Consider the following 14,641-nt stretch of genomic DNA (forward strand, 5'->3'; position numbering starts at 1 on the left):
CTATTGAAAAAATCGGGCGGTGTATTCGCCAAAAATGCTGATTTTTCATTCAAATATTCATGAAAAATAGAAATTCCACTAAAATACAATAAAAACTGCTGTGTCTCATTCTACCAGTATAACAAGACATGTCGGCATTGATTTGGAGTCGATGGCTCAAATGACCTGGGAGCTATTGAAAAAATCGGGCGGTGTATTCGCCAAAAATGCTGATTTTTCATTCAAATATTCATGAAAAATAGAAATTCCACTAAAATACAATAAAAACTGCTGTGTCTCATTCTACCAGTATAACAAGACATGTCGGCATTGATTTGGAGTCGATGGCTCAAATGACCTGGGAGCTATTGAAGAAATCACTTTATGTTTTCATCAAAAGTTGTGACTTTTCTTAAAAATGTTCATGAAAAATAGAAACTCCAAGAAAACATTTTTGGCATTGATTTTGAGTCAATGGGTCAAAGTCTGGCCCTAACCCAACCCTAACGTCACCATGATTTATATAGATTAATGTCCATAAAACAAACCTGACATATAGATTGAGTGAAAAACCTAAATTATCTGTAAACAGTTTGTAATAAATTATATGAAATGTAGTTTCTATATCAGAATGTTACAACAGCCTGCTTAAATGTGACCTTCACGAGGAGCTGTTCATGTTAAGATTTAGACCAAACCTCCAGCAGACAATGTGATGAGGACGCAGTTAGAGCGGGACATTTCTTTATAGTTACATATGGACTCATATCTCTCTTAAACACCAGAAGGGAAAAAATAACTTTTAAAAAAGATGACTTAAAAATAGACTTACTGTAGGGACAATATTTATCATTTATAAAAGAAATTTTACTTTTTACTTTGACTTCTAAACCTGTGCTGACAGCTGAAGCTAAAAGCTGAGAGTTGACGAACCTGAGATATAGTTTAGGTAATAAAAACAACTTTGTAATAAAGAAGTCTGAAATGTTTCAATGGCAAAATAAAAGCCTTCACATGTAGTCCTCTCACAAGGAGCTGTTTCTATAAGGACTGAAACCAAACTTCTATCAGACAATATGAGAGAGGACACAGTCACAGCTGGACATTTCTTCATGGTTACATGTTGACTTCATCTTTTGCAGGTTGATTGGATGAAAGTTTAAATCCAGAGGTGAGATGTGACTGTGAAACACACGCGCACAAAATGGCCGTCCAGGATTCCATGGTTGCTATGTTTTTCTCCAGGTGCATCATTTCTATCAGATCATCATTTAAAAACAAACACAGCCTGAAACCGTCAACACAAGACATTTTACCCGTTTCACTCCCAATTTCTGTAAAGCTTTTGGTTCAGCTGAAGATTTTTTCACTCTGGATAACAACAAATGACCCACTGAGACTGACAACCGACACACAACTAACTTTCGACATGGAAAATGTGAGACTTGAACACTTTGACAGTCTAATGCTGTTTTCTGTGTTTTGCCGTCGACTCTCTGAACCCTGAAAGGTCAAAGTCATCAGGTTGATATGAACACTGTAACATGTCTCATGGTACAGACAATATACTGCAGTACAGAAACTAATAAAGTGTAGAGAAAAGAATAAAGATTATTAAAGTGTATGGAAATGAAACATCTGTTCGGGCCAAAGCAGACATGTTATACATAATGTAGCGGGAGGCAGTGGTGGATGAGGTCAGCTAGTCAGACCCTTCAGGCCTACTTCAGTACAGGTGGTGGGATATATCCTGCAAAAATACTCTATTACAAGTAAAAGTATCTTAGTATAATTAGGAAAATGTGCATTAAAGTGCTCAACTCAGAAAAAATTGCACACTCTTACTGAATGATATATCACTATATTATTATTATTATTATTATTACTCATGTGGGCCTGTTGATAAGCAGGTTTTTAATGTTGTTTGCTGAAGTGGAGCTCATTTTGAGATATTTTATAAAGGACTGCAACTAATGATTTCTTTCATTGGAGAATAATCTTCTGATTATTTTTTCTTGAGTCATTTATTTGATTGATGGTTTCGATAAAATCTCAGAAGGTAGAGACACTTTCACAATGTTTGTTTTGTCCAACCAACAGTCCAAACTTCAAGATCAATTTAAACTATGAAAACAAAAATGGGGAAAAGCAGTAAATCCTCAGATTTTTTTTTTTTGAAGCTGCATCTGTGAAATGTTTTTGCATGAAAAGTGACTGAAAAGCAAGACAACGAGACAGTTACCATTGATCGATCATCAACTTATTGAACAAAGAGTTCAAGACATGGGAGTTAACAGTGGCCCAGCTGTTCAATGTTGCTCTGGAGCCTCTAAAAGATCAATTTGATCTTGTTTCAGAAGATAAAATTATGGATCCATTGGTTGAAAAGATAAACAGCCTCTATGCTCATAAAAAAGAATATCAGTTTTAAAGGAAAGTTACAGAAATTAGATCTGGTCTATTCAATGCCACTCGTTGTGTTGACTGCTCTTACAGAGCCTCACTCTAACATGTGATTGCGTGTGTGTTGTTGCAGAGTGACCTTCCCATCCTCCTGCGAGACCACGACTACAGCAGGCGGAGGAGAAGCAGTGCACGCCAGGCGCACGGTGCCTGGACCAAGTGTCCATGCTGCAGGAACGAGCAGGTTAGACATCTGGAGGAAAACAGAATATTCTCTTTGAATTCAGAATATGTGAAGGGTCTTTAACTGCCACAGTTTTCCTAGCTAGTTCATCTGATGTAGACGTTCTCTTGTCAGATTGTAAAAGTATTCTGTTGATAAGTAACAAGTTGACCAGCTTGACATCCTCTCGTGTGCTGCTGATCTCATCCAGGTGAATTTAACCCCGGGGCCCCAGCACTCTGCTACAAAGGCCAACCTTCCCCAGAAGAGGAAGCGGAGCTCCGCGCCCCGTCCTTCTACACCTTCTGCTCATGGTCCAGGGAAGATCAGTTTGGTCCCAGCGCCTTCATCCACCATCCCACTCGCTGACCTGCCCGTGGTGTACAACGTGCCCCCCAGCTCCGGTGCTGATAACCAGCCGAGCTCCAGTGGTGTGAACCGCTCCGGTCCACTGAAGATACACAACTGCTCAGTGGAAGATTACCAGAGAGTCTACCATGAAGTGGTAGACGACCTGCTGAGGTACGTTTGGGTCAAACGTGCTGACTCTTTCAATCAGATCATCACATTTGTCAAATGATTTAAAAATCTATCACTCAGTCACATTTCATACCATTTCTGTTCCTTCCACTCCTCACAGCTACAAGAGCGGCCGGGTTCGTCCGTACAGTTTACAGTCGGGACGACGTATCAAGCAGAAGCTGTGGGAGAGACTCGACCGCCCCACCATTACATCATCAACCTATCAAGATGGACTCACACACGTGGACGTCTCGTACGGGGCTGGAGTCTTTCCTCCCCTCTATGATGTAGATACTTTGGGAGAACCGAGCCCTGGATAGCCTCCACATAAAAGAGCCAAGAAGTCCAACTGACCTGAGAGCAGCGGCTCCACTCAAACACTCTGTAATAATAGTTCAATAAGATCAAATGCAGCCTGTAAATATTAGAGACCTCAACACTGGCTTCATCTACATCAGTACATGCAGCCTCCATCAGTAATCAAGCCTCCACCTCAAACACCATCTACACCACCTGCCAAGACACAACCTCTGAGAGCCACCTGGAGTGAGCGGCTCCATCCTCCACCTACAAGTCTCCTCCACTCACTTTTAAATCTTAACCGTGCCTTCTTACTACGTCAGCCATCTGCTGCTCTAGCCTCCACCTGCAGACAGCAGACAGCTGTACAGACACATACTCCACCTGAACATCCACTGCCACCTCCACCTGTAAATTTGTGTAGTCAGCTACAACCTGACTCATCCAACTGCAGCTGCTTCCAACTCCTGCCTCCACCTACTGCCTCTGTCAGTAACCTGCAGTCACCACCTACACCTGCAGATTCTAGCAGAAAGCTGAGACCTCAACCTCCGCCTACGACCTTGGACAAAACCTCCACCTGTGGATTTTTGCAGGCAGACACAACCCAAGCCTCCACCTAAAGCCTCTTCTAACAACCTGCAGTTTCCTCCACCTTAAGATTGTTGCAGATAGCTAAAACACAATCCTCCAACTAGAGCCTCTGCCAGGAAACTGTAGCTGCCGCCTCCACCTGCAGATTCTGGCACACAGTAATGGAGTTGAAGGTCCATCTACAGCCACTGCCAGAAACATCCACCTCTTCCAGAAACATCCACCTTCTCCTCCAATTCAGATTTTGGTAAGTGCAGCTAAAACTTCCACCTCTTGTGTCTTCCACCTGCTGCCAGCCTCTGCCAGTAACCTGTTGCTTCCTCCACCAACAGATTCTGGAAGACCGCTGAATCCTCAACCTCCACCTCCATCCTCGGCTGATATACCAACACAGCTGCCTCCATCACAAGATTGTGCAGATAGACACAAGCCTCCACCTAAAGCCTCTGCCAGAAACCTGCAGCCGCCAGCTCCACCTACAGATTCTAGCAGACAAATGCAACTCTGATGTCCACCTACAGCCTCTGCCAGCAACATCCACTACAACCTCCACCTGTGGATTCTGACAGATTGCTGAATCCCATGTCCTCCAACTAAAGGCAATTCTGAGTCCTCTTCTAGAAACCTGCACCTTCTACTCCACCTGCAGATTCTGGTAGATTAGTGCAGCCAAAACCTCCACCTAAAGTGTCCTCCATCATCTGTCTACAGTCTCTGCCAGTAACCTGTTGCTTCCTCCACCAACAGATTGTGAAAGACCACTAAGGCCTCCACCTCCATCATCAGCTTTAAAAACCTGCTGCCTCCACCTGTCAATTTGTGCCAACGAGAGCAACACAAGCCTCCACCTAGAGTCTCCACCAGTAACCTGCAACCGCCACCTCCACCTGCAAATTCTGGTAGACAACTGCAGCCAAAACCTCCACCTAAAGTGTCTTCCATCTTCTGCCTACAGTCTCTGCAGTAACCTGTTGCTTCCTCCACCCACAGATTCTGGAAGATGGATGAGGCCTCAACCTCCACCTCCACCTCCATCCTCGACTGAAAACCAACACTGCTGCCTCCATCAGTAGATTCATGCTGACAGACACGAGCCTTCACCTACAGCCTCTGCCAGCAACCTGTAGTTTCCTCCACCTGAAGAATGCAGGAAGACACCTGCAGCACAATCCTCCACCTACAGACTGCCAGAAACATCCACAGCAACCTCCACCTGTGGATTCTGACAGATTGCTGCAGCCCATGTCTTCCTACTACATGGACTTCCAAGTCCTCTTCCAGAAACCTGCACCTTCTACTCCACCTGCAGCTTCTGAGTAGATAAGTGCAGCCAGAACCTCCACCTAAAGTGTCTTAGATCTTCTGCTTACAATGCCAGTAACCTGTTGCTTCCTCCGCCTGCAGATTCTAGCAAAAATTCAGCCTGAAGATATGCGCTGACTGATGCAACACAAGCCTCCACCTAAAGCCTCTGCAGGTAAGCTGCAGTCACCACCTCCACCTGCAGATTCTTGCAGACAGCTACAGCCCAAACCTCCATCTACAGCCTCTGCAAGCAACCTCCAGATTCCTCTAACTGTATTCTCTTGCAGATAACTGTAGTCAAACTCTCCGCCTCCGTCCTCTGCCATCCTCTACAGCCTGAACCTCCACCTACAGCCTCTGCCACAAACCTGAAGCCACTGCTTCATCCTGCTTATTCTGGCATAGAGCTGCAGCATAACCCTCCACCTACAGCTTCTTCCAGCAACCTGCAGTCCCCTCCACCTGCAGATGATTGCAAACAGCTACAGCCCCGACCAGAAACATCCACTGCCAGTTAACATCCAGTGAGTAAAGTGCAGTAAGTGCTAAACTAAAAGAGTAGTTATAGAAGGATCTAAACTCCATGTGAGGGGGATAAAAACACATTTTCAGAACTTTAATTTATTTTGTTTTGTATCATCTCAGACAAACATCAGCTGGTGGATCAATGCTGTTCCTAAATGCAGCATCAAACTAGGTCAGCTGTCAATCATGGAGTCCAAGCTGCGTAACCTTCATGGCATTATCCTCCAAAGAGCTGGTAGAAATCATCAGTACAGTAAGGTAAGCCACACATTTGTTATATTTCTCATGGGTTTTAATTAACTAAAGAACTTTTAAATGTATTTTATAAATGATCTAACCTAGTTTTAAAGCAAATAAATGCATATATTATCCTCCTGCAGGAAATTATATCCAGTGTCTTCACCTTGAACAACAGAAGTGAATCAGCACCTCTCTCCACGTGGTCCCTCCCAGTCAAAAGCCCCACAGGATGGCCCCAGTTACACCTTTACACCTTAAGGAGCCTAAATGTCTTTGTTTGATTTCTGTTTTGTAAAGTGTTGTTGACAAGTGTGCAGATCTGTAAACTGTTGGAATAAAAGTGAACTAAACTGTACAAAGTGTGTTTTTAAATTATTATGATCATTTAAAATGATAGTGACACTATAGGCAACATATTTGTTTAGATAATTATACAAATTATCAAGACAAAAGTTTGATATTAATTTCTCTGGTCTTGTAAACATACTGTGTCAAATGTTTGTTTTTTACCAAAGAAAAGTTAGTGGTCACAAAGAAGTCACAGTTTACAGACACAGGTCTTCATGCCAATAAATAAAATGAATACAAATATACATTGTTGACATTTGTGTTTCCTGCTGATAAAGACATTTTTGTCTCATTTAAAAAGAAATGTCAGCGGTGGGTAATAAACAATGTGCAGACTCAGAATATTTTCACATCTAAATTTGTGAACTAAGGATTTATTTCAACAAAGCCACAGCTGACTGTGGAAAGACAAACTACGACTGTGTTGGTGGGTTTTGAATGAAGTTTGACTTTAGATAAGTTAACAAGGCAACAAGTCAGATGTCAGAGTATTTCCTTTCTTCACTCTGTGAATTTATTTTGTTTATTTATTACACTAAAACAAAGCAAACTTACCGCTCTAATACAACTATGGGGGGCTATTGCCAGTAAAAAATGGTACTACAGTACAGGACAGGCAGGGCTAGCTGCTTAACATGCTAACTTCAGTAAACACCTCTGCAACACAATACAGATATGTCGTTGACAAAATGTCAACATAATGGTTTCTTCATATTCTGTTGACAATTTTAGTTCATTTTTTGGAATGTTTTAAACTGAAAGCTTAAAACATGAGTGTTATAAAATACACATTTTAACATGTAATTAGTAACTGTATCAGAACACATTTTTAAAGTAACCCTTCCAACCCTGGAACCCCTGGATACACACTAATATATCAGTCAAGTGAGACCTCTGACCTCTAATGAGACTTTGTCCCTGTCTGAGTAATGAACATCACCATGCAGTCTGTTTGCTGAGCATGAATGAGGGACAGTTTCAGAAATATGATCATACGTCTCATTGACTGTACAGACTGTAGTTACAGTTTCTGTCCATAAGATGTCAGAGTATGCCTCAAATCCAGAGAGTGTTGAATCGGCTCTGTGAATACACTGTGTGAATAAGACGCTTTTGTCCAAAGCGACTTACAGTAATTCATACATACATTCATACACTGATGTTGGTGGCTGCCATGCAAGGTGCCGACCAGCACATCAGGAGCAGTTCAGTATCTTGCCCAAGGACACTTCGACATGCAGACCAGGGCAATCGAACCAGAGACCTTCCGATAACAAGAGCGCACATCTGGAACAGGATGAGTCCAACATCAAGCACTGCTGTTGGGACACCATATCTGTACACGCACACACTTTTATCTTGAAGTAGATCACAACAAAACAGCAACAGAGAGTTATGAAACATGTTTTATTGTACCAACAGTTACACCTGAGACAGATGACAGGAGATATTGACACAAACTTTTAAAAAGCAAGATATCAAAACACCAAAAAAACACTTTAACACCATGCGAGGACTCATTTTTAAGTCTTGCATTTAATCATACTCTGCAATCACATACCATTTTTAAGTCAACAGATGGCGCTATATTGACTTGTTATCCACAGCACAGCACTAAAGTCATTTGAGAACATGTTGTTCACCCTCAGTGACCTTTTGCAGTACCGATCAATAACCAGAACTTGAACAACTAGATTAATAAGTAAAATATAATATAATTAATACGCATTCAGATCCTTTGCTCATGTAAAAGTATTAATGCCACACTGTGAAAATACACCACTACATGTCTAAGTGCTGCATTCAAACCCTTACTTCAGTAAAGTTTGTGAGTATGAACAGAAAAATATGCTCAAAATGTCAAAAGCTAAAAAACTCATATGGTAGAAAACTGGTCCCTGTCAGTGTTAACTGTTATATATCAGGGTTTTGGATTAATATGACGGATGATCAGTGTGTATGATGCATTTCATGATGTTAGAAAAACAGCCCCGTCTGCAGCTTGGCGACAATGCATTCTCCAGAAGTGGGATTATCAATCAGACAAAGACAAACGGAAAAATACATTTCCTTGTTCCGTGTGTGAACAGACAAACAGGTTTGACATTACCGTCAAGTAAATGGCTCTCGTGTGATTAGAAAGGTTCTGGCTTTGTTCCAGTTTTTACCGTGTGTTTATAAAAGCCTGCTAATCCTCTAATGAAATGTTTAAATCTGCCCTTCGGGTGGAATCCAAAGTAGAAACAGTGATTGAGGTATGTTGTTTGACGTATGGACTATTGTGACACATCAAGGAAGACAGAGCAACCCCAGTTTGGTATGTTGACATCATTTTCAGAAGAAACTCCGGAGCATTGGTAAACATCCACACCCTGTTGTTATTACTGGCAAAGCCACCGGCAACAGTTATCACCTAAACATCTGCCAGCTCCATGCATACCAGCAGTGCTTGTTTAAAGAGGGGACCTTTTAACCCAGCGTGAGTCAGCTAGTCAAGTACTGTCCTCCCTTCAAAATACAATATGCTCTAACAGTTGATTGCTCAGGTCACTCCTGTTCAGATGCAACACCCTACCTATATGTACTAATATGATATTAATTCAGTTTCTATTAGTCAACATATTTATACACCAAGTGCATCAGTATGATTTTGAATGTATTTATTTACAAGCATTTATTTACTTATTTTATTTATTGATCAAATGTTGTATTAAATGGATCATTTTGCCCACATTAAAACCATTATACCCAGTTTAGCCGGTTAGCTCCTGTTAGCTTCAGCAACCACTTTCTGTCTTTTTGCTCTTCACAGAGTTTTGTTTCTTTATCTGAGGAACGTCTTTAGAATCAAATTCCTGCCAACGTAACTCTGAATTAACCAGATAGTTGCTGTCGTTAACGCAGTCTCTTCACTTTGGTGCTGAGTAGGCTAGCTAATAAACCAAGCAAACAACCCTGTGCAGGCCTAGCTACTTATCCAGGCAGGTAGCATGTGCAGCCTTGTTAATAAAACGAAGGTGCTAATTTGTGTGTTTTCCTGTCCTTATGCTGCGTTTATCACAGCAGCAGTTATAGTTGATGATGAATTACTTTGACTTTGTTTCTATAGCTAACAAGAGCTAACTGGCTAAATCTGGTATCAGTAGAGCTTAGCTTGAGCTCAGTTGTTAGCTACTAGCTCAGGGGCCTGATTCACCACTGTAATAAAATGTGACATAAAATAAAAAATGACATTAATGCAAGTGTTTTGGGGATCATTGCCATTATAAGGTAAAAGCTGGATTTTGAATGAGGGCATTTTGAAATAAAAATGTTATTCTATGGATGAAGGAAGTTTTATAAAAGCCTATGATTATGAAAATATTCCTATTTCCATAAGGAAATATATAACATTTTATACAACAAGTTGAGCTTTACTAATTTCCCTAATTATTCCTAACTAATTAATTATTTCACAAATAGTTTTTTCATTTAGCCTATATCATTTCCACAATTTATTAATGTCAGTCTCAGTACTCAAATTATTGCATCAGAAAACCTTTACCTGTTTTGCAAGTGCTTTATTGTTCATTTATCATTTCAAAGCAAAATGTACATAACAACAGATATTTAGTGCAAATATTTTCTCACATGAAAACAGCCAGTGACACTCTCAGGAATGAATAAACTCTTTTTGTGTATTGGGACTACTTCACAGCATTTTTTTTTTTTTTTTTTTTTTTTACAAGTGCACAGTGTAAAAAACACAGTAATGACAGCAGTTCTCACTAGACTACCAACATGCAGCAGTCCAACACTCTTTGTTATAACATAATAGTTTAGTATGATGGTTAATGCTGGAAAACATCAGTTATGTCTGCGTGACAGAAAGCAATCTTATTGTGATTTGATGATTCATAGTTAAAGTTTAGTAAACAACAACAACAACAACAAATAGGTGGTATTGACAACAGTGACCACCAGATCTATCTCCATATAATACACTGGTGGAGATAAAAAGGGGAGAAAGGTCACATGTGGAGGAGTGGTTAGACTGTACAGCAGTCCTAATGCGGTCATGTTTTTCTACGGTCGCAGATGCATTGGTCTTGGATAATCATAGATGTCCTCGTTTCCCCATGTGCCCGTGTGAGAGTCCAGCCAGCTGCTTTCAGGGAAATCCTCAATTATCCCCTCTGCCTCCTCCTCTTCACTGGATGCTACCACATCTTCCTCCTCTAAGTTTTCTTGTCCGGTGCTGTCCCCCCTCAGACGAGACCTTTCATCTATCTTGTTCCTGGTGTTGCAGAACTTGCAGACCCTCAGTTTCTTAGTTGGATGGATGTGGTCAATCACCACTTTGTGTTTGGAGCAGGAATGGCACACCAAAAAGCCGCATTTTCGGCAGTGGTGTCGACGTTTGGTCGGTGAGAAGTTTTTGAAACAGCGCATGCACTTATAGGCGGCTTGGTCTGGGATCCAGGTCACAGCAAAGGTAGAGCCAGGTTGGCGGCTGCCGCCCTGCAGCAGGCTCAACCGGCTGTCTTCCATGTGCTCCATCCAGGCCTGCTTCTCCCCCACTGACGGGGCAGACACGAAGAAGGACTTGCACGGTGTACGGATCAGCCATTGGTTCTTCAGTTCCACACCGTCCTCCATGTCCTCCAACTGGATGTCCTCTGAAACAACAGTGAGGATGGCATAATGAAAACAATGTAAAAAATCATCATACAGAATTTCCAATGGCATTAGGCAACTTTTGTTATCACTGCCTGTGGTGAAGTTGGATCATATTTTATGGATAAAAGGTGGTTTGAAGAAATAAGGTAGATGAGTTGCTCACCTAGAGGGATGATCTTCATATTTTTGTGCCAGTGGCCATTCACAATGATGCTGCCGTACACCAGCACATCGTTGAAGAGGAAGAAAACCTTCGGCTGTGGCTTCCGACGGCCCCGCTTCATCAGGCGGCCCTGTCCTATCAAAACCCGACCTGGTTTGGACAGAGGCCTCCCTGATGCACGAAACGAACTCTCCACTGCCTTGATCCGCTCACAGTTCTCCTTGTTAAATGTCGACAGGTCCATCGCGGTGACCTTATACCTGTCTGAGCACTGGGATCTCACATGAACAAAGTGCTCTCTGCAGCAGGAGGAGTGGATTTTTATAAGGCCTTTTTGTCTGCCGCAAGGCGGGACTTTCCAAGTATAGACTGACAACAAACACGTTATACGAGAAGTCAGAGAGAGGGAGAGGCATGGGGAAGCACCATGCAACACCTTTAGATCTTTTTTTGGATGCAAATTCAGAGAAAGTAATGACGTGAAACTTACTTAGGTACTTTTTTGACATACCTGTGCTTAACTTGAGTATTGGCATTTTTATAGCCACCTACTTTATGCTTCTACTGTGCTACGTTTCAGAGGAAAACACTGCATTTTTGTCTCTATTAATACAGATACAGTTGCTAGTTTGATTTTTGGAAAATGTATTTCCATACAAAGCATACGCCCAGCTTGTATAATACAGTACATTTTTGTAGATTAAACAACCAACAGCATATAAAGCATCACCTCAATCAAAAAGAACATTAAAATGATGACTTTCATTAATGCATTCACAATAATGATCCAGTAATATAATAAAAAAACACTAATAGGCTGCTCTTCATGAGTACTTTTTGATGCTTTAAGTTCACTTTATTTGTAATATGTTGACTCTTGCACACTGCTTTTTATGAAATACTTACTACTCCTGTAAGAGTCTAAAGCTAGACTAGCAGCTGTGAGCCTGTACGTATAGCTACAGCAGAACATTGAGCTCAATGCTAACGTCGCCATGCTAAAATGCCTCAGTGTCAATGCTAACATGCTCATATTGAGCAGGGAGAATGTTTATCATGCTTACAAGAGTTGTTTAGCGTTAACGTTAAATTGCAGCTGAGGCCGATGGGAAGATCTTGTCATCATGCCAGCAGGTTTGAGCTGATTGTGGCGCTATATGAAAAGTCAGAGGATCACCAAAGCTATTACAATCCATCCTTAAGGGAACATGAATGTCAGTGCCAAAGTTCAAGTCCAGAAGTTATTGAAATAGCCTACTTCCATCTGGACCGATGTGGTTATAATGGCCAGTTGCCAGGATACAATGTGAGCAGTTAACTTTTCTGCAAACCACAGACACATCCCAGGTTGATGTTTGTACCAAACGTGGCATATCACACTCACATTATATGCTTATTAGCCACTATTCACATCAGGAGGTGGAGGGGATGACTGCCGAACGGCCAACCACAGATTGAGTCACATCACCGGATATTTAAGGATATAAGGAGACATGCAGACATTTGTGGCCATTTTCATAGTGACCAAAACTGGTATTTCGAGCAAAACCATGATGTTTTCCTGACCCTAACCATGTTGTTTTTTAATCCTAACCAGAGCATAAGCACAGTGTGAAACCAGCCTAAAAAAACAGCTGCATGTCTTCTGTCATCATCACTTCCTACCAGTGAGACTATTATACAATGGCTGGCAAACATGCCCATGGCAAAATGTAAGGGGAACTCCAAGGGGGAAATGCTGGCTGAACACAAGTGCTGGTTCACAGTGTAGGATTTCATCTGGTTATGGAAACGGATAACTTAGTATAAGCACTGGAAACAGGTGCAAAGGTGACAAAATAAACCAACCAGCCCATCTAAAGTGGACTAATTAACGTGTGGCAAACAAAGTGTGCAAACCAGTTTCCCCCTGTGTCCAGTGTTTGTGCTAAGCTAAGCTAACAGTCTGCAAGCTGTAGCTAGTCTCATTAGTTTGTGTTTTGTTGACAGTTGTTATATCATGCTAATCTTATCTCTGTTTCTTTTTCTCTGTTATCTGTCACACTGCATTGTAAGAGACAGAAGATACAGTTACTTGGGACAAGGAAGAAGTTTCATCTGAGATAGAGTTCATGATAGACTTGTCTGACTGGAAACTTTACAGCGCTGACTATAAACTTCAACTTCTTGAATATTTTCCTTTGTAGCTGCATCCTCATTCCTTAGCCTTCTCTGACCCTCTGTCTGTCTCTATGGAAAGCTAACACTCTGATAACACTTGGGTTCTTCCCCACAGCTTCTGCCACTGCACAACTCATCTCCACATTTACCACAAATATATCTACACACAAGCGAGTTGTGTCTGCGCTGAATGGGTTTAGGAACAAAAGGCCTCTCTGGGTAACTGATGATCCATGAACACTTTGTCCAGCAGGAGTTCTGATTAAAAAAGGAACAGAACAGATCTTGTTCCACACATTTCTCTGTCCTTCAACCAACTCTTAAAATCTACTTGCATCCATCGTATATTATCCTCCATCAATAATGCTCAATTGAGAAAGAAAGAAATCTGTTTTTTAACGATGCGAGTACATTGATGTGGGATATACTATGAAGCGGACGATGGCCGTTCTTAAAGTTAGTAATCGGTTGACTGAAGCTCAGCTGCTAACTGCAAACTGCTCTGCACAGTGTCACCAAATCTCATTTCAAATTTAAAGCTTAGAGCAAGACTCTTGCGTTACTTCTTTGAGAGTTACATCACTGCACCGCCTCCATTGCAAAAAACTTGATGCATGCAAGGGATAAACAAAAACAACATGTCCGACAGCGCTGACGTGGTTTGCAGTGCACCATTGAGTACAAAGATTGGAAGACATTAGGATTTTAGCTGGATCGGTAGCACGATGGTGACACTCACTTCTCATTTCAGTCTTTCATGAAGTATAGCAGATATATTTCCCAGGGAAGTACCGTCACTTTTACAGAAATGGCTTCTTTAAAATAATGATGGAAAATAAATGACTATGGTAAACAAATGTTAAGAACTGTATCAGGCTGAATGGCACTGAATTGTCCCCTATTAAGACTGTATCGTCCCTGAATGGTATCGGAGCCCTTGTATCTAGATGCATATCGAATCATCATACAAGAAAGAGATGCACACACGTCAGCACTGGCTTCATTTTTCAGACCAGTAAGCTCCGTACATATTTCATTTCAATACACAGTTATTCATAAGGCCTTCTCCAGCTGTGTCTGTGACACACATCCAACTATGACTAATCCACTTATTTTAACATCAGCTAGACTGACATCGCCAAGTCGTTCTTAATCCAACTCGTGACTTCATTGGTGGCTTCTGCTGTGAGTAGTGCAGAGAAATATTACTATTAAGAGTA

At 41.4% G+C, this 14,641-nt stretch overlaps 2 protein-coding genes across 2 annotated transcripts; one reads left to right on the forward strand and one right to left on the reverse strand.

Annotated features, from left to right (window-relative positions):
- Nucleotides 1–1,408: 1,408 nt before the first annotated feature.
- LOC141019228 (uncharacterized) lies at nt 1,409–6,412 on the forward strand. The gene is made up of 10 exons (XM_073494082.1): nt 1,409–1,417; nt 2,516–2,626; nt 2,817–3,127; nt 3,246–4,268; nt 4,354–4,676; nt 4,769–4,920; nt 5,012–5,498; nt 5,614–5,850; nt 5,972–6,109; nt 6,232–6,412. The coding sequence occupies exons 1-4, from the start codon at nt 1,409–1,411 to the stop codon at nt 3,445–3,447; spliced, it is 633 nt and encodes a 210-aa protein (XP_073350183.1). The 3' UTR covers nt 3,448–4,268; nt 4,354–4,676; nt 4,769–4,920; nt 5,012–5,498; nt 5,614–5,850; nt 5,972–6,109; nt 6,232–6,412.
- A 4,092-nt stretch (nt 6,413–10,504) lies between these two features.
- Nucleotides 10,505–11,505, reverse strand: LOC141019230 (pleckstrin homology domain-containing family F member 2-like). Its single transcript, XM_073494086.1, has 2 exons — nt 11,262–11,505; nt 10,505–11,097 (listed from the first exon to the last, which is right to left on the reverse strand). Exons 1-2 carry the CDS (start codon nt 11,503–11,505, stop codon nt 10,505–10,507), a joined length of 837 nt encoding a protein of 278 aa, XP_073350187.1.
- Between the last annotated feature and the right edge of the window lie 3,136 nt (nt 11,506–14,641).

This window comes from Pagrus major, chromosome 23, assembly GCF_040436345.1.
Source record: "Pagrus major chromosome 23, Pma_NU_1.0".
Taxonomy (NCBI): domain Eukaryota; kingdom Metazoa; phylum Chordata; class Actinopteri; order Spariformes; family Sparidae; genus Pagrus; species Pagrus major.